This window comes from Necator americanus, chromosome X (genome assembly GCF_031761385.1).
Source record: "Necator americanus strain Aroian chromosome X, whole genome shotgun sequence".
Taxonomy (NCBI): domain Eukaryota; kingdom Metazoa; phylum Nematoda; class Chromadorea; order Rhabditida; family Ancylostomatidae; genus Necator; species Necator americanus.
The window spans coordinates 7901083-7922186 of NC_087376.1; the positions used below are offsets into that span (position 1 = coordinate 7901083).

At 39.0% G+C, this 21104-nt stretch overlaps 2 protein-coding genes across 3 annotated transcripts in view; both read left to right on the forward strand.

The window, feature by feature from the left end:
• Positions 1 to 72: 72 nt before the first annotated feature.
• RB195_021788 (uncharacterized protein) lies at positions 73 to 312 on the forward strand (the record flags this gene model as incomplete). The annotated part of the gene is made up of 1 exon (XM_064208681.1): positions 73 to 312. One exon carries the CDS (start codon positions 73 to 75, stop codon positions 310 to 312), a length of 240 nt encoding a protein of 79 aa, XP_064064562.1.
• A 3695-nt stretch (positions 313 to 4007) lies between these two features.
• The window catches only part of RB195_021789 (uncharacterized protein), a gene marked incomplete at both ends in the record, with an annotated part of 35004 nt that continues 17907 nt past the window's right edge, over positions 4008 to 21104 (forward strand). Inside the window, 3 exons of one of the 2 annotated variants that reach the window (XM_064208682.1) lie at positions 4008 to 4054; positions 9965 to 10137; positions 18262 to 18403. In XM_064208682.1, coding sequence (XP_064064563.1) covers positions 4008 to 4054; positions 9965 to 10137; positions 18262 to 18403 — 362 coding nt within the window. Of the gene's footprint in view, positions 4055 to 7681; positions 7729 to 9964; positions 10138 to 18261; positions 18404 to 21104 lie in introns of those variants that run through there. The other variant, XM_064208683.1, reaches the window with a different exon arrangement.

Sequence of the window (21104 nt, forward strand, 5' to 3'; positions counted from 1 at the left end):
TATTATTATTCGTGTGGATGTTATCCCGGTTGTGAACGATATTTTCCCGTGATCATTTCTTCTGTGTAAGATATGTGGGTATTTCCTTACTCTTTATTCTTCTTGTACAATGTTTCTTCTTTCGCAATTACATTAAATGTTTTTGCGGGAAGCCCTGTCTTTGTTCATTTCGTCTTTATAAGGAAACGTTCGTACAATGACACTGTAAGAAGACAGGACCAACCGCTTACATGTGGCAAAAAACTCGTGCATGCGGTTGGTCCACTTTCACAAACGTCGGCCTATGTGGAAGAAATGGAAAATACGTTTTAAACAGTTTATTACACCACTCCAGGAGATGAGAGAACTGTTTTCAGCGAACTTGTGAAGGTATTGTTCCTGTATTGTGAATGAATGACAAAGATGAAGTACAATAGATAGAAGGAATGTGTCTAGCCTATATAATGACTTTATGGGGCTAGCCGATGCATCAACTCACTGTTTTTATCCTCCCAGAGAAGTCGAAGTCGAATTAGTCGACCCCTAAGGGACGAAAGGTTCGGTTGGCTCTAAGGTAATTTCGAAATAGCGACCGGCCGTGCAGTCGCAGTGGAATTTTTTCCAACTGCGCAATTTCCGAGGCTGAGAACCTCTCCACCTGGAAAGACCTTAACTCCCGAATTTAGAAGTTTGAAACATCAGGAACACTCAGAGCCATTCGCGTGCACAATAGCCCCGAAAACGCGTCCCTCGCAGAATGAGGAAGGTTTTCGCGAACGCTGACTTTTAGCAAGTTACCAACACATTAGCAAGACATTCTATCGATTTAGAACGATAGATGTCCTCGTTTTGCGCAAATCGTTTTGTCTGACGAGTTGTTTTGTTTTCCACATATCATCGAAGCGGACTGACCGATGTGTCTGAGCATTCGTGATGTCCAAAAATTGTGGACTTTTATTACTGAATCCCAGCTTAAGAAAATTTTCCTGAATTCCTTTAATGTAGACTGGTTGTTATCATCACGCTCCACCACCTATGACACCTTCGAAACCAACAGTTCCTGGACTTTTTGTAGTGTAACCATCGCTAACGATTGCAAAAATTTCTTTCAACTTTTGGTTCTTGCTCGGATTTTTTTTTTGCACAAACCAGCGCGTCTCTTTTGTGATTATCAGCGGAGAAGTGGCGGGAGATTTGGGCTCTTTGATCTCCAATGTTTGTACTATGTTCTATTCTAACTAGGTTCTATATAGAGTTCATAAACTTTTCAGTTACTATGGTTCATTCCTCTCCGTAAATGGGTGTGGATAGTGCAGTGGCAGAAGAGTTCTTGCGCTGCGGGTACGTTGTTCGAAACCTTCTAAAGCGGACCAAACCTTTCATCCCTCTGGTACTGATAAATTATTATCCAAATCCCTTAGGAGGATAAAGGTACTGCCTTTGTACGTCAGTAGTCCTTGGGAAATCATTACAGAGGTCCAGTACGAGTTTATAAACCTCAAACAACTCTGGATTGAGGTCGGACGCATTGGTGCATCTGTGACGGATTGGTCAATGCCGGGGATTGTATCACTTTATTTCTTAAAGGCATCACCCCACATATCTGAGGTGGTGCAGGTTTCAGGTGGAGTATTCTCATAAGGGATAGTAGATTATGGAGAGGAGGGTGATTCCATCCATTTCTTCCTGATTGCCGTAAAAAATGGCCTGGAAGATACGGCGCCGCACAAGGCTGGCGCGCTCCAATCGAGCTCGTTGTAGAAAGTAGCGCGCCGGAACGCTCGAAGCCGTGTCATCCGGGCCGTTTTTTACGGCAATTAGGAAGAAATGGACGGAATCACCCTCCTCTCCATAATCTACTATCCCTTATGAGAATACTCCACCTGAAGTCCGTACCACCTCAGATTCATGGAGTGATGCCCTTAATGCGAGTGAATAGGGGAATGAAATCAATGAATCAATGATTTCTTGAGCATGTTGAATACTCCTACTTTTGTTAGAAAAATTGCTAGTTTTATTGTGGCGTGCGGAAATTTCAAAACAGCGGAGCATTTTCCTATTAGCTACTCACGAAGCTTCTTTTTCTGGATCTATTTTATTTGATCTTCCACCTTTCGGAATGGAAAGAGGGATGAATTGGAAGATGTTCTTATATTTTTGCGAACAGATAGGGATAAACGCGTCGGGGAGGAAAAACTTCAACTGATAGTAAAGTAGGGAAATTTTTAATAGGTGCTTGGCACAATTGCAATGGTCCCAAACCGATTTTAATGGCCACCCACATTACACGTACGTAGGCTATTATACGCTGCCATTGCAATTAAAGGTACGAAAAAGGCGTGAAAAGGCTAATTACCATAATTAGCACCTTGGACTTTGTTGGGAATCTCCTGTTCCACATTATTCTCCTGCCAATCGATAGCATTTAAATTTACGTCAATAGTTGTGCCGAAAAATTAAAATTGTTGTGTTTAGTTACAGTATTTTCGCGACTTTGTTGTATGCTTCATAACTCCCGGATCTTTAGCCGCTCATACTATGTAAACGTACTGCGAAAAATAAGCGCAGAAAAAGTGAAAAAAATAGTTCTCTCAATTTTTCAAAGCAATGTTTATTCATACATAGTTGGTGCTGGTAAATATTACTAAGGGCTCTCATTATTTGCTCTTATCGCCTATGAGCGCTTAGAATTTCTATTTAATTTTTTAAAAAACAAATGATATCTTTAATAGAGAGAGAAAAAAGTTGAGGTAGTTTAGTCATCAATTTCAGACTTGTGTGGATATAAAAATAGAGGAATAAGATAGTAGATAGAGTTTTTAGTAATTATTCGAAGTATTTCTATTATATTGAAGAAATTCAAAAGATTTTAAGTCATTGAAAAAAAAAACCACCCAATGAAATGTTGCCATAATCAATTTGATGATGCGACGCTCGAGGATGTCTATTCTTTCAGTCATTCATGCTAAATTGATACCCCAGACATAGTCGGGACAAGGCGACGTGAAATTCAGGGCAGTTGCGCTCGAAGCAGCGCGGCTGAACTACTCGCTGAGGTCGAAGTAGGAAAATGACGAACTCCAGCGACACGTAAGTAGCGCTGACAAAGGTCCCCATCGATCCTAACCACCACGGTCCACAGCATCACTTCGAGTGCAGCTGTCTACGCAGCTGCACCGAGCTTCATTTCTTTTTAACTCGATTATAGATAACGTTGAGCGGGTGTAGTGCAGTCGGTAAGAAGTTCCACTGTGACTTCACATTCACTAATCGATGGTTCGAAACCGCACTAGTACCTACCAAGCGTCTCATCACTCCGGTGACGATAGATTGGTACCAGACTTGTTTGGGACGATAAAAACACTGACTTCAGACATCGGCTGGCCCCAACAAGTCACTGAATGCGCCGGACACGAGTTCGTAAACCTCAAACGATTCCGATCTGAAATGAAACGCGTTGGCGCATCCCAAGCGGATTGATTAACACCAGAAACTTTTTCCTTTGTCCTTTATAAATAAGATAGCAGTGAAATGTGTAGAAATGTTCATGTACGAGGACGATGCGCTAAATGTCGGCATTTCTTTCGTCCGCTGCTCGTAGAATTAAACGAATACCATTTCGATTTGGGATTAACGATTTCACACCCTCCGTATCCTCCGTATTTCACCTCAACTTCCTGTTTACTATCTACATAGTTAGAAATTTGGGTAGGTGGAAAAAATTATCGAGGAATGAATATCAAATGCTATAAATGAGAATCAAAAGAGGTAATGGTGTATTGAAAATTGGGAGCTCGCTGAACTAAATATATTTTCGAGGATTATTTTTGATTGAGAAATGAGACGATTGTTTTGCTCCACAGAAAATGTTTTCTCTTACGTTTTTTCCAGTCATAATCTGAAATATACATCGTGTTCTTAAATGATAAAATCAGCATCGAGAAAAAAAGACAACAAGAAAAGGAAAATGCTTGCTAATCACTTTCCAAACAAATGTTTTTGCACTAGAAACGACAGCCGTTTCAAAGATGGATATTGAAAATTCCATTGGACATGGGAAATTCACAATAGATAGGTATGTAACATTGAACAAATACGTTTTGGGGAACGTTTATGTGGGACCTAAAAAATCTGCGCAAATGTGATGATGACGTAAAAGTGTGTTCGAAAATAAAAATGGTCAAACTGGAACACTCACACCGGTTTGAATGACACCGAGTTATGCAAACTGTAAAATTCCGAGTCGATAGACACAAACTCGTCTTCTTAATCCTAACACACACTGTATTATATGTTTGTTCACTTATTCGCCTATCTGTTTATTTATTTATTACACAACGTCGGAACTTATGTAAAGAAATGAAAGAAAACATCCGAATAACGAAAAATAAAAATAGGAAATGTATAATAATAAATAAAAACATGGAATATGGACAAATATAATATAATGAAAACCATATACGACATCGAAGTCTAAGAGATTAAACTAGGAACTCATTTAAAACTGTTGCATCCGTGAAGAAAAATTTCTACAAAAATTGTCAATCTAAAGATTTTTTCTGTGAACAGAGAACGATCGGGAATTATTTAGCTCCTTTAAAGCAAGGACCAGTAGCTCCAAAATGGATAATAGCGAGTCGAAAAGAGAATTTGCTACAATTGAATCTACATTTTCCAAGAATAATTTTTCTTTCCAAAATGGATTAAATTATTCGTGGATACATATACGTATCTAGGAGTCGATTCCGAAGTAGAGTGTAATGTGCTTTGAAAACGGCGAGATTTCTACATAACATGAAAAGAATGAAACTATTCCATGAAAAGTTCATGGAATAGTAATCATGCAAGTTTGCTGCTAACCAATATCCCAACATCCGTCTCCGGATGTTGGGAATATTCGTAGCAAACCGTCGGAATTCTCGGGAGAGAACATAATTAAGTTTTCGGAATAAAATCGAAACAAATGAACCGCCGATTTCAAATGGACATCCAGGCGCCGGATTCGACCTATCCATCCTCATTTATGAGACCTCACCGTAAAAGTTAGTGTGATAAAAATTGATCTTGAATTCTTTCCTCTTTTTATTCTTTAGCCACACTTTTGAGTTTTAAGTTAGTAAAGAAGATTTTCCACTCGGCAATTCTTTCTGAAATACTCTTGCTTGGAGAGCCGCGTGTTGAATCGAAGGGATAAAATAGGCCATGTTGTTGAGTCAGTGAAGGGATTTCCACGTTCGTGATGTTTTTCACTCGTTTTCGTAATTCGATCCACACATGCGCGCGTGTTGCATTTTGAGTGACAACGAACTAACTCGAGTGCTCCCAATTTCTCTCGGATACAAAAAAAAAACCAGAACTGGCCTTCACAAGCGTACAATCTCCACGAATATTTGAGAACACTTTTACGAGATGTCTGGTCATCCATTTGTACAATTTTTTTTAGAAAATGCTAAATTTACACTGCTTGGTGTGGGAGAATATCTTAGACAAGTAAGAAAAGAGTTTTTTTTTTTCGAAACACAAAGAAAACCATTTGATTTGCAGGATCCTTCTAGCATTCCCACTTAACCGCTGGTCCAGCTCCTTGGTTTGCATGGATGTTAGAGTTATGGATGGCTAGTGCTGCACTTGAACATTTTTTATGTCACCATTGAGTAGTTTTTTCTTTTGTTTTGAGAACACTGAGACTCCTTAATTAGGAAGCATATTGGATCATATTTCCCTTTTGAACGTTCCGTTTTTTGGTATGAATTCAGGAATGCGTGGTATGCAAATGGAATGAAATGCACTATACGCTTTTTTAGATGGATTCTAGGATACCTTAGCTCGTAGAAGGTGAAGGTGCACTGACCTTCTTCACCAGGGTGATAGATTTAATTATACCTCCATTCCAGGCCATTTTTACCATTGTAATCAGTTAACGAATAAAATCCAACCTTATTTCGCGAGTAAAAGAGTGGCTACTATGACTGTGATCACTGGTCCCGAGATGAAAACTTGCTTCATTGTTCATGTACGCTGATCATGTGTATCTGTCAACAGCAGGTGTTAATAAGCTGGCAGCGCCTTGAACAAACCTTCAATTATTTTCACAAAATAATAATGTATGCAAGATTCATTGTAGACAAGGATTCATCCATATAAACGTTGTCATCTTGCCCTAGTCCAGTGCTGTGGAGAGTTGTTCGAATAACGACCAAAACTCTCGTTGCGCTGTCTTAGCCTAAGGGACCATTACGAGGAGAGAAATGACAAGTTCCGGAGCACTTATGTTGGTCTATGACCTCTCGTACTTGACTCCCCGAAGAATCGCGAGGGAAGTGTATTTGTGCTCAGAGTGACACAAGGGTCCAAAGGATTTGTATCCCGTGTACTTTGCTTTGCAAAAGTCAGGACAGCGATAATGAGCGAGTATCAGCATCACGGATGATTTTCTTTGCAAAGAAGCACGAAATGGGGTGAGATTCGAGCAATTTTTGTATAAATTACACAGCAGGAGCCGAGATCTAATGTCCGCTTTGAATTCTTGAAATTAAATTGCACTGCAAAAAAGAAGTGTTTATTTTGATCTCGTCAAAACAATATTTTCATTGCGAGACACTCAAAATCGTGGTGAAGAGTGATTGCACATATCCACAAATTTCCTTGTTAATAGATAATTTTGGTGAAGAAAATGCGATGGAATTCCAGAGGATGGGGAGCACAAAGACTATATAATTTTTGGAGAGAGACGTGGGCGCGTTCGTTATTTTTTGGCGGGAAAAATTCGTAGATTACAGCAGGAAAGCGGAGATGAAGAGTAACCATCGCAAGAAAAGAAAACTTTGTTCGAATTTTTGTTCTCCTTTCAACGAATGATTCGAACAAAGTGTTCTTTCAACACGAATTATTTCGTTCAGATCGTTTTAGATGGGGTAATGTTAGCACTGAAAACAGCTGTTTCTGCACGAAATTAGCGGCATCTTCTCTGTCTCAAATACACAAAGAACGACACGAATTTCGTTTCGCTTCGAAATTTTGCTGTCAATTTCTGTCGAGCTGTCAAAGCATAGAGAGAACCGTTTTTAGAGCGTGAGGAGGATGAGGACGGCAAGGGCGCAACGAGCGCAACGGGCTGCTCTGCTTACGCCGTCCGTCGTCGCATAATGACCGTGTGGCCATCGGTTGGCGGGTGACCCGGACCGGTGCACATATCCACACACCACAATCCGTCTGTCGCTCACTCATTCACTCAGCTCATACCCGGTTCTTTTTTTTTTCTTTCACATGCACAGGAAAAAAAGAGCAGCTAACAACTAGTCGAATGCGACGTTTTCGTTTTGGAACGATTTCAACCCCGATTACGCCGATTTTTTTTAGTTCTCTAGCCGAGTATGCGTTGCCATCTCGTTTGGGATTTTTTCAGTAATTGATATATACGTTTCTGGTTACCGGATGATCTATCGATTTAGAAATTGTATTCAATGTAAAGATAGTAGTCTGGTTACCGCTAAATTCTCCTGAATTTTCTACAAATCTTGGACCATTCATTTCTATTCACTCAATTCTCACATCAGCATATTCTATCGATCGGTACAGCTGGATGTAGATGTGAGCGCTAGCTCATTTGTCGGATCGTTATGACCTAGGGTCTGGATGATTTGGATTGTGAATGGTCGCGAATTTGGTCTTTTTCTGTTTACGTTTCGGAGATGTTTCACAGATGCCACGAGTTCTTAGTCCACTAAACTTCGTTCAAGGAGTACACGGGTATTTGATTATGAAGAAACCTCACTGAGGAATAATTCGTTCTTTTTTTTTTGCTCAGTTCTTCGAAACATCTCGGATGAGAATAGTTTTTTATTGTCGAGCGTTAGATTATCCACTAATTAGGGTGGGTAATATAGGTTTCTGTATTAGAGTAAGCAAGAAAAATTATTCTCATTCGATTTTCTGTTTGTGTTGCACTTTCTCCCTCGTATTTCCTCGCTTATTCAAAATAAATTCCAATCATTCTCAGAGCATTTTTTTTTCAATTTCTTAAATAACTATTAGTCATTATATATTATAATTGTTATTTTTAAATATTAATTCATGGTGCGTTGATACTAAAATTCGTGCACAAAAACGACAGCGATACACGATAGTAGGATTGTTGGAAATGCGAAGAATTACGCGAATTCGGCGTCCCCTACCTCCACATAACTTGACTCACCGTAATGATTGTATATAACGAGAATTCGTAGCCGATTGCTCACATCTATTCGAGTGGACAACGAGAAGTCGTCAATTCAGCGAGTTCTACTCTCTTTGTGCGCCTCAAACACACTCTCTCTACCTCTGCGTCTCGCGCTCTTTCCCACCGTCTCTGCATCTCTAGTTTCTCGCGCAGTCTGTCTGCTCCCGATTGATGCGAATGTAGTTCGTTCGAGCGTTCACCGCATCGATCATTTAACGCAATCCTTCCAATAATGAACGAATGCCCCTCATTTTCCTCAAAAATTGCCACCTGAAATCGTATGGAGTCGAACGGTTACGCGAACACCTGAGCGCCTCCCGTTATCGGACGGCGACGCTGCTGCCGTTGCTGTTTTACGTGCTCTATTGTCAATCGTCGTCAGCTCTTATCCCCTCGGTCCTTCGTCACAATGCGCTTCGACGGTTGAACGACGTCTTCTTTCGTCAGCCTTCCGTTTTTCATTGATTCGCGTCTTCTAAAATCTCGCCTCATCGCCTCGCCGCCCTCCAATCCACTAGAACGGCCTGTTGGACTCTCACAGGCTGAGGTTACACACGTAACGGCGGCTTTCAAGTGTTGTATTGTTCTAGTTATGTGTTTGTTTTTGAAAATGTTATCTTTTCACGTGGTTACTTTGTAGTAATACGTCTTTGCTCAAAACTCACACGTTCATTCGCAGCTGTTTTTCATTCGTCTTGATTCACAACTGTTTCCTGGACGATTTAAGTACAACCTTAGTGCTTGCTGCGAAACTTCCTGTTGTTTTTATGTTGTCATTGACCGTTGGTTTTTAGTAGTTCACCAGAATGTGTAGTTAAGTAATGTTCGAAGCTGTCTCATGGTGATAACAGTTACTTAAATCAGCAAGAAACCTTATTCAGTAGTGGCGTGAGTTTTTTTTTTTATTTCTAATTTTGAATGGTTTACGAAGAAGTTTCTCATTAAAATTTAAATCGAGCTGCTGATTTGCGCTATGAATCCACATTAAACCTGCGGAAAATAATTGTTAATTCAGTTATTCATCATTCTTTAAACTAAAACTTAATGGTGCACTTATTTTTTTGACTTTTTTTGGAATTGTATCGCCGTTGAGGTTACACTCAGGTAGTGAATTTTTTTCAAATACATTAGTTCGTCTTCATATTCTTTCGTTTTGTTCGTTTTTATCATTTCGATCCTTCGTTTTATTTCTGCTGTTTGAATTTCGTGGTTGCTGAAGCAGCGCTCAGTCATCGCTCTTCGGCCGAAACTGACATTAACTAATTAATTCCTTTGGTGAATGTTTTCTTCAAGCAATTCCTTCTCAGTTGTGTTTTCGTCGGCATTCAGTTCATTCAATTGAGTTTTCTGATTTTTTTTAAGTCGTTATGTACAGTGTTGATGTTTTTGAATTTTGAATATCAGTGTCGCTTATTTTGCATTTTTTTTTCTGCTATAGTGTCCTGCCCACAACTCTGCCCTTAGAGCACTTTTTGCTGTGACGTTGTACAGGACGGTATTTTCTGCAAAGGTGGATAGCGCGAGCGGTCATTATTGTAAGCCGGCCCTATTTGGTGTTCGTCCTCCTCGCGCCATCCCATCCCCCCTGTTTTCTAGTTCCACCATGCCTCCCACTACTTACAATCATTTCGCGACGCACAACCGAGACTTTTCTTCGTCGTTGCATCCTTGAAGACGCTCAGTTTTTGTTGTGGTTCGCCTCGTTACTCGTATGTTCTTTGCTCGTATTCGAACGGCAATTTTTATAATGTGTCAACGATTTTCCAGTGTTCATCTCGGTGTTGTTAGGTCCGGATCACATTGTCGTCCAACATCGTACTCCGTTTTTCGTCTGGCACTTGCCGTTTTCGATATTATGGGTGGCCAGCAAAGTAGCGCTAAAAGTGATGGAAGTGCTGCTTCAAAACATGCTGCTGGTGATTGCTCACTTTTCAGTGCTGGTCAGTGATTTCAATAATTATTCTATAATTACTTGTTAGTTGTAGATTCTTGACATGGTTTCCGGAAGTTTTTTTTTTCTCAGTTTCCACCATCACTGCTTTATTTCGCTTCTGATTCTTTCTTTTCTAACTTAGAATTCACTTCCTAAAGGCATTGCAGATAGTGGTGCTTTTCTGCTTAATCTACCTGCCTCTTATTTCAATTTGCATCAATGCATCATGCTTTTTCGTTTTTGGAGCTTTTTTATGACTCTAGGAAATGATAACTTCCATTTTTGGTAGATATTAATCCTAGAGCACTAGTTAGTGTTTATTTCTTACTTATTTTGTTGAGCTTTTTCGAAACTAAGTTCTTCTCTGCTCCTTCCACTTAGCACTGATGACTTTGGGAAATCAAACTCCTTTATGCTGATGATACAGCAATCGTTTTTATTCTTTTTTCTTGTTAGTGCAAGAGACAACTAAGCAGGCATGCCATGTGTTCTTTTGCGGAGGGTGCGACATTCCCTGGTCACAGATGTGTCTCTTTGGTCGGATCCCTCGTGATTTTCGTTTGGTGTGAAGGAAATAAAAAGTTCAAATTCTTTCCGATAAAATTTGAAAGTATATCAGCTTTATCGGAGGTAATACAATTTTACAGCAATATTCTAGGTTAGTAAAATAACATTTTCCATCCAGGCAGGATTCACAATTACCGGCGTATCTACAATACCTTTGTTAATGGTGATGTTAGTGGAAATGTTTTCTCTTGAGTTTGTTTTCTTTCTTTATGAGAAGAACCTTTATAGAGTTCATAGTTTTGAGTATGCTTAGTTTAAATGTTGCTGACAAATCTTTGGTGAGACAGTTATAGCGCTTATTCATTGGCTGATGAAATATATCGTCTTACGGCTCTGGATCTCTGAGCTTTTAACGTAGTGTCTCTAGTCTGTCTATCGATACGGCTCATCTGACGTCCAGAATAGGCAGCAACTTTGGGGACGATCGATTATAGCTGTAATTGTTGCCAACCAGCGTGACCCAACGACCATGGATGACTTCTCATGAAGTGTTTTCGTTCGTTGAGCGAAATCCCTTGGACCATGTCGTAAAATTTTATTGTCATCTTTAACAGTTTCTTGAGAGGTGGTACGTTGTGAAATCGAGTTTGATCGCCACAGCATAGGTCTGCTTTTATTATAAGTGGAAAAAGTGCGAAGAACGATGTCAAGAAGACTTAACATTGCTAATTTGTTCGACAAAGCGCCGGACATATTTCTGCTGTCCACGACTGACGAGATTAGGCGTTGAAGGGACCTGTATCGTATTAGTGGAGCATATGAATGATCGAATAGTTTACATTCCGCCGAATCCATTTATTTGTGGGGTTACGGGGAGGATTTATGCATGACTCGTACGTCGATTATAGGAACGTAGTGCGCGAGGTCAATCAAGGTTTCGATTTGTATTCACTAGCCTGTTCCGCTTTTTAAACGTTTTCTGACCTTTGATAATGGCGACGGATTCAATACAATTCTGCAGCTATTACGAATATAACTATAGTACAATTAGCCTGCAAGCGTGAGATGGTTCCAGAATTGGTTCTTATCATGTCTGCTGCGGATGTTTATCACCCGTTAACTACGTCACCTCTTCCTTCTACGTTTGTTCACTGTACACTTCGAGGAAATTTGTTGGAAAAGCAAAGTCAGAGCAGTGAAGTGCTGTCTGCAGTTGCTTTGTAGCAGATGTAGAAGTGTTTTTCAGACTTCTAATCTTTGATTCTACTCATTTCGTGGCGTTTTATGTTATAGTAAAAATACCTTTATGTTTCTTAGTATCTTTTTCGCATTTAGGTGACCATTATTAATTTCACTGCATCACTTCTGTTTTATCAGTCATTGATCTAGATTCTGTTCGTTGGTTTAAATGTTTGAGAAGCTAACGTTTCAAGCATGGAAGTTTATTGTGGGATTTTATTGTTGCGATGCATCGATTATCTACCAGAAATAAAGTCGATGACCCTGAAGGTTAATTAATTCTTGTTAAAAGCCCACTGATCCATTCATTTCTTGCAGTGGGATCATGATACATCGCCCCCTCTCATCCGTCATTCGTATGTCAGTCGAAATTGACGAGTAGTCGCTTTCAACGCCCCTTCCACCTTTCGGAGTTGGATACAACAATGTTGTTGTTTCTCTTTTTCCCCTTTTCTCCTTCATTTCATTCCTGACTGTCGCGAGAAACTTTGGCTTAACTGGATACAAGTTGGGAGGTGCTCAACGATCGTTAAATGCAACGTTCAACGTTGGATTGCTAGAGGAGGATTGTAGGCTGTGGATGAAGGAGGGAAGGATCGCGAGTGGCCGAGTCTGTGTTGTGCAAATACTCGCGCGGGATAGTGAGGGGTAAACGCACTGATGACGATTCGAGCTTCCTCTTTCCTATCAACATCACAATTTTCTCACATCATTCTATTTTTCGTAAAACATAAGGTCTCAGCTTCTTTCGCATTTCTCTTGCAAGTGCTGGATCTATAAAGCCTCGACAAAAAACACCCATTTCGACGAACGCTATTCTTTTCAATGCTTATAGATGTTCCCTGCTTTCGATACTTCCTTCTCTCTGCTTGGGAACGAGCAGATCCACTCAATTTTTTTCTGCATGCTGACCACATTTTCTAGGCTCCTTTGCATCCGCTCTAGCTGCTGTTTGAGCGAATGCATTGTCTTGACCCGTTTTCTTTCATTGTTACATCTAGTTTTGATTGCTTGGGGAGAATACACAAATATTGTTTTTCGCTGATCATGTGACTGGAATTTTGTGCTCTTACGCTCTTTGAAGACTCCAAGAGATGCTTTACGGGAAAGTGTCATCGGCGCCAGTAGGCCGGAATCATAGCCGATTTTATCCTTGTGGTTTTTTTTTTTGAAATGTAACCGAAATAAGATCGCTCTCCTGCTTTCGAATTTGATGCGTAAGCTGTGCTCTCGCCTGTCACTATTGTTGTTTTGATTTCATGTGTGAGAATATTTGGTTCGTCTTACACATCTCTTTCTTTCAACTACTGCTGTCATCGTAAGCTTTCATCAACGTCACATCTCTTGCTATTGTTCACAATTTTGTTGTTTTTCAGGATCTCCGCTTAGTAGTCATATAGTTCGAGTTAAATCTGTTGCGAACTGTATTTATAGAAACCGTCTTTTTTTTGAAGATGTTTCTTTAGTTTGAAAAAAATTTAAGGAATTAATTTTTGAAGTTTTTGATAATGTTTAGGATCAAAAGCAAAGTTTGGTTCAGTGTTTTATTCGGTCTTTCTAAACTTTTCCCCTTTCCCTATTCTTTAATGTTCTTCTTTATTAGAGATAGTGCTATGTAGTAACTATGGCAGGTATATGTAGTAGCAATTCCTATGTTCTCATGAAGTTACGAATGGTTGACAGTTCTAGCACATATTATTAGTGAATAGTTGTGTTCAAGTGGGAGTATGTTATCAACTAAAGTTATTGACAGGTCAGCTGCCCCTTTCATCGTAGATCAGTTGTTTTGGAAGAATTATTGCCTTTAAGGCTAGTGTATTTAAAAAGTTGTTCATCCGTTTTTGTGGGAATGATTGTTTTCACTAATGTTTCGGAGCACTTCGAGACTTTACGCTTGCATTTGAATCCTTTTTTATTTGATTTAGTTTCCTAGAATCTTAACGTTAGTGCTTTGAACTTGCGCATTGGTAGCGTTCTCGATAGTAAATTGCGATCTCCAATTCGGAACTTTATGGAACACATAAATTAGTCCATCCTGAATTATGCTCCTTGATGAGTCTGATATGGCAATATCACCATGCTTATCTTTTATTAGCATGAAACTCACTTTTGTTCAGTGTAGACTCCCACTTGACTAGTACAGTAAATCCTTTGACTTGCCATTATAACATCTTGTAAAGATCCCTTAAAGTGTATGTACGCAACTTGATGAGCTTTGCGTAGATGTAACGTTTACAGAAAAATCCACTTGTTCATTTGAAAAGCTGGATGAATGGGTGCCGCTAAACTGCGCTGGTCAAACCTGTTGAAGAAGAAAAAGCTGGAAATCGTTCTGTTTGCTCTTGAGATGAGCTTTATTGACTGCAAATTGTTATGAAGGGGATAAGAAATTTCTAGCCATGTTTGCTCGAAAAATGCGAAAGGAACAGGTAGGAAGTCACGGAATATTTGCGAAAAAAGCCCGGCTATTTCACTACATTATTGCTTTTGTCGGTTCGATTTTTCACATCAGTGTTCCTCCCACCGGAGTCGTTTTCGTTTGCACAAAAGTTATGCATATATAATTGTCGATTTTATTGGTGTGCACTGCTTCGGCACCTATCGATCACTGTCTCACTTAGTCTCCAAAGCTTGGAATTTGATTCGGAAGGTGTTGACCAAAAATGGTTGAAATGCACGAGTTTGCTAGGCATTTCTGTAAGAGTTGCGATGTTTTTCAAGGTGTGGAGTTCAGGTCTTTAGCCTTCAGTTAATTAATTCATTAATTTTAATACTTCCTCAATTGATTAATTACCATTATTTATCCGTTAATCTTTCTTACCAGATTTTTTTCCCCTCGTATTGTACCCGTGTCTGTTGTAACCTCTGTACATTTACCTGGCAGTAAGATCTATAAGAACTATTGTGATCAATTCTTTACATTTTTCGCACCAGACAGATAGTTAATAACATGAATTGAAACCCTTGGCAGAAAGAGATTTTTCTAGATCTTTGCTTGCGACTGCAATCTCGCATTCAGTAAATCTGGTGAAGCGAATGTTCTATTTTACATCCCACATTACGTTTTACATAATTTCTCATTTGCTGTAGAGAATTGTGCATGAAATTTTTGGGACTGAAACCAATGAACATTTTTTTTCTAGTTTTCCTGGTGTCCTTGTGTGAAACAGAGGTAATGCTTGAATTGAGTTATATTTAGTGTACTTTAAATTTTTTTGTTCGACTACTTTAAGACTTGAATATTACTGGAAGAAAGGTTAAATTTTTAATGTTATTTTCTTGTAATTGAAATAATGTGATACTAAATTGAACACGTTTTTTCGTAACTCAGACCTCAAAACCGGCAGGTGATCCTTTGTGTCTCAATTTTTGTTCCACTAAAACAGTTCATTTCAATGAAATTAAAATTTCAGCGTTTAAAAACATTTTAAAAAGTTTGAGAACACTGCGATCCCGTCAGAATACCGAGTAGCAATGGAAAAATAGCGAATTTATCGGTACTATTTATTTCTGGATACAACTGTAGAGTAATGGATAAAGTACATGTATGCCTTACTTTGCTTTCATTATTGATCTTGTCGTATCATAGCGAATACAGCCTGTTCGTAATGGATTTCTATGGGAGTGGAGGACTTAGTTCAGATAGAGGCTATACGGGCTTCGATAATAGAATTGATGCGGGGCCTTGAGTGAGCGGGTCTTACATTCCAGTGCATCGGGCCTAGTGGTACTAGTTTCATCTCGCTGTTCCGCATCGATTCGAGTTTCATTCTCCTTTCAGCGTCTTAGCCAGTCATGCTCTTTCCTTGTTCGACTTAATCATTAGACGAGGGCGACGATGACGTTCATTTTATCCTCGTCGCACTCTTTCGATTTACCATTTTCCGACGCCGAAATCCTTTTCGTGAAAACCCGTCTAATGGATGCTAATTCTTTTCGTCGTAAAACAGTCATCCCCTCGTCACCAGCATTCATCAGAGTGTTTTGAATTTCTTATGCACTTGTAGTACATTAAGGGTAAGCCAGTGTGCGTGTTTGGAGCTTATCCATCACTGTGCATTCGAGCTTTGTTCGTGCTAGACGTCAATCGCCTTTGTCATCTTGTCGATTGTTTACATTTGAGGATTATTTTTGCCACTTACGACAATATCTGACGTATTGACAGTAATTCGTTTCGCCGACTCAATTCTCACATAACGGGGACCACAAGTTCGTGTTTTATAACGGAAGTTGTTAGGATTAGTTTGATGAGTAGCCTTGAACGTATATGTAGAAATTTTGGTCACATTTTCTTCATTGGTTTCCATGTTCACACCATTTTCGTGTAATTTTAGTTAGATATCATATTTTTGTAGAGAGAAACTTCTGGTCGAGAAGAACGTTCACCGTGGACGGGCGGTCTGCCTTGCCTAAGTGTATTTTGTCGAACATTGCTGGTGCATATTTACTGTTTGTTCGGTCCTACCAGGAACCTTTTGGACTTCTTTTGAGTATGAGTCGAATTTGCTTGGTAATTCCTGTACTATATCGTAGATCCCAAGAATTTGTACCTCCAAATCGAACTTCGCTGTGTTGTACTGCATTTGGCAAGCAATTCATTAAAGTTAAAATTCCTTTTACGATGACTCATCGGATGAAGAAAGTCTGATATTCTAGTTTGGAGATCTTTTTTTTTCGTCGTTTGAAACTGGAATAAGCAAGAGGAGAGTAAGAGCTAGAATTTGAAGATCGCCTGGATAAGAAAGTGAGAAAGTTTATCCAAATCAACTTCTGAAAGAGCGTTGAACAAGTTGAAGATTTTTTTTCTCGATAAAATGAGAGATGTAAACTGGGAGTTGTGAGTCATTTAAGTTTTACTTCGTTTGTTAGCGAAATCATTTAATGTCTTATATGAGTTTGGAAATGGAAAAAGAGAAGTGGTGGAAGAAGGAGGTTTGCGAAGATTTGCTCGGAATCGTTCAAAATAATTATCCGTTGAAAAAATAGGAAAAGAAAGAGAAAAAGAAAAAAAAACATTTTGATCTCTTGTTTTGCTGGTTTAAAATTTTGCCAGGCTAAAGGAGCTACAATCTTAGATGTTACTGTTGCTCTTTTTGCGTTATCTGAAAGAAAAATGAGATATGTATGAAAATAATAATATTTCTTTTCTTATGAAGGAGATCATATTGAATTAGGCAAAGACGGTTTCGAGACACGTTGTTCCTTATTCATTCGTTTCCTGTTCATCAGCTGTTTCTGTTTGTTTCGGAAAAGGCAATTAATAATGTGAGATCTACACTGATATTCATAGCCAATTAGTTTTATCTCATTTTTCTGATTTTTTGAAGTGATTTTTCTTATTATCAGACGAGGATAAATATTATCTCAGACTAGAGAGAATGAAATCTTGTGTTTGAAAATAAAACGTTTGGAACAGAAAAAATCGTTCTATTGGTTTCTTCTTTTCTTAATTTTGTGAATTTTTTTTTTGTCTTCGCAATGTCCTCGTTGTTCACCCCTTCGAAGTCGCAATTGGTTCAATTTTACCCTCACTGGGTAAATTCGCACACAATGAGTGCCTTACTACTTCATGATCTTCTCAGGTCTAATTTCTTCACACCGTCAAATTTCTTTGGTCCAGATGAGTATGAATCAAAATTATCATATCAGATCACTAATGCAGATGGATAGAGTAAGAAATAAGTATCCCGGAACGACACAAGTAAATTCGAGTGTCCATAAGTGAGATCTTTTCTCTTTTGGAAACCTAACAACTAGTCTACACTGAGCCCCGATCCGGTCGTCAACGGTTATTCCTCGTTGATTCTCTGCTGTACTCTCCCTCTTTTCGATACACTAAAACTTTTCGACTCGTTTAGATCGTTTTAACTGAAATATCGATTTTGTCCCATCTGAGTGACCTCGTGTCTAAAACCCTTCCATCATGTCTGACGTTTTGCTTTCACATAAAATCTATTTTTCCGTGTCTCTGTAACTGATCCTATTCGAGCCATCCTATCCGTAGTTGTCCTGAGTGATTCGATAGCAATTCTGTCAGAACTGTGAATGAAATTACAGCTACGAGCTTTCGCAATACCTCATTTGGGATGAAATTCGGTGTCGTTTACACTGAGTCGGGTAATTCAGCCAGCGCCCGTTGAGTCATGCATTATTCATGCTCAGATGCGCACCATACGTCTGGCGTCAGCGTGCGCGCGGAAAGCTTCAATTGTAGCAGTCGTTGGCAAATCCCTGATCACATTAAGCTGCACGCATCGGCCCTCCTAATCCTTTCATCGCCACAACATTCACCATTCACCGTCATTTAAGCCATCAAATGCCCGCCATCTGTGTGTTTATAAACAATGCTCGCAACATATGTTACAATATTTATGATGCTTTTTAGGATGTACTGAATCAGCTGACTGGGCTGAATCGGTAGCCGCTATAGCGAGCGTTCACGATAGTGATAACATGGAACGCCGTCCATCATCCGTTGATACATTTCGTGCACTGCATCAGCGTGAAAGCTCATCGTGGAGTAGTCGGTGAGTCCCGTACGCATATTATTCATTTTGATTTAATTTCATCAGCGAATTAACATCATTCTCATTTTTATTCTTGCTTTTTCTTCTGGAGAAGATTGATCTCTCTCTATCATTTCTTCGACGATTGAAATATGTTCGCAGTTTAGCATCCGTGCTGTAACATCATTCATTTGGAATTTTGCTGTATATCGTCGTTTAATGAGTACATTTGGAGTTGTCAGTGTGACAAAATAAACATTAAAAAGTACCAAATAAGAAATTAGTTTATAAATAACATTTGAAAGTTTTTGTCATCAATGATACATCTTACACTTACATTGTTGTCATTTTACACAGCTTAGAAGGCCAAATATTGGGTGGTCTAAATTCTTAGAACAAATTTTTCACTTATGGCGGCTTTTAAGGGCTTTTAAGCCCAGAAGAGTGGGATGGATGGGTCGGACTGTGTTAGTTGATGTAGTTTGCGCTTCAAATCTTTGAGGGATTTTCGGAAGTGAAGCGCTTTACTCGTTATTCTGAAAGCGTGGAGATCACAAAAACTTAAAAACAGTTTGTCATGCTGAAGTCATTTGGAAGTTTTGATATTTGTTTAGCATTACTCATACGGCCTCGTTTTGTGGAGATAATTATAGCCTCTGTAAACCGGAATGTTGCACGTAGGTATTGTTGTTTATTGGCGACATTCTATCTTTGATTCCTGCTTTGTAAGTTGTATTTGTTGTTTTTCCTGCGCTGACTATTATTCAGAGTTATACGATTTGTCTGCTTAGATTTGCTTATAAATGGTGTATCTGGACGTGGTCACATTCAGAGTTTACTAGTGTTGGACGAAATTTAAGTTTTTAAAAAATGTTGGGGACTAGTTTCTCTACTGCCAATCTATGTTTAGCTTGGTATTTAATTAATCGAATGCTTTTTTTTTAATCTTCTTGCTCTTCTTGCTCGCTCTCGCATCTTGCTTTTTCTTTCCGCCATACGCTGACTGTGGATTTCGACGAATTTAGGTTTGTGCTCCTTATTTTGACTTGTATTCTCCGCGATTCAAACATTTTTCACGTAATGTTTGGATTTTCACCGCTTGAAAATTGCACCTTTTTGCGATTCGCTCGTCCGTGGAAAACTCATTACATGTACTTTCGTAATTACGAAATTTCTATTACAAAAACGTCTAAGACAGGGAAATTTAATTACTAAGAGCTCCGTCTCATCGCGTTTTTTCTTTTCATCCTGTAAATCGAGCTGTTATGCTCGTAATACTCTGAAAGCGAATTGATTACATGAATCTATTCAAAAATTAAATAATATGCAAACTTTGCGCTTTTAAGAAGTCAGCCAACTTGTTTGTCGTTTTAATTTTTCAGAAACTGCTTACCAACTCTTCCTCGAAATCCTGCACCTCAATTTTTTCAAAATAATAGCAATTTGCTTTGTAACTTTTCTGAAAACAACTAGTTGACAAACTCTCGCTAGAGATATGTGTCATATGTTAACACAGAGATGATGACGTAGTTGAGATACGTAGCAGCCTGAATAAACATTCGGAAACGGTTGCTGGTATCATTCGAAGATGACCGGATGGGGACCACTTGACGGTAAATCGCAGTCCTCGAAATCACTCTCTCCCTAATCTGAAAGCTGCAAAAGATTTCCCGTTCTCACTCGCGATCCTACCAGAACATGGCCATCTTACCCGATCATGTCGGGTGCAACTGTCTTACCTGCTCCACTTTTAAAATTTGTTTATAAGGTGGGAAAAATAGAACCATATTACCAGTCTTGGTTCTGTAAGTTTCATAATCGGAAATAATTCTGTGGAATTATGGTGAAGGGGATTTACTGGATTCTCAGTTGTTCTTGTTTTAACTTTCGTTGTGTTCATTTTGTCGCAACAACATTTTCGCTCTAATACATGTGAACTCAGTCTATCTACTTTTTAAGATTCAGTTAGATGCTCTGCAGTTTAGGTTTTTTTTTCGTTATGAAGATTCAGTTAGCTCAACACAAGAAGAGCTCATCTGACACCATTCTTTTTAATTACATTAAGCTGAAATATTTGAATAATTTTAGAATTGAAAAAAGCGTTTGTCTGTTGCAGAAATATTCTTGGAGATGTTGGTACATATGTATTGTTCTGAACGTATAAACCAGATTATGTTTTTGTATCTATTGATCGTCATGAGCAGCTGATTAGGTTTTTTTTAAAATCTGTTTCGGGTAATTAACAAGCGGATATTTGCGTTAGTCGGCCAACTTTTATTATTCCACCGGATTGTTGGTTAATTCATAATCCAGATTTTTTCTACTGGAGGTGCTCGACTTTGCTGCTGTATAAACGCTTTGCGTGAAGATACTAGTTTCGTCAGGTTCTTCATCGGCGCAGTGTATATTTTGAAAACGGGTTTCTAAGAGCTTGGTGCGCTACCACTGAATTCCCCACTTTTAGTATTCGTGTTCCGAAGCTCAGATAAATAAGGTCATCTTGACTGACTGAGCCAATGAGACATGAAATTGTCATACAAAATGCATACTGTACTTTTGACTTCTGTAATATGTCCACAATTTACTTTTGACGAGCGTGTTAATGAATTCCTCCGTGCAAAACATCCGAACTTCTCTGCAATATGTCCACTTTTTCTTTATTCCTATTTCTATCGGAAATTCGTACCTCTGACCCTTATATAAGTAGTCGTGACTATTTGAT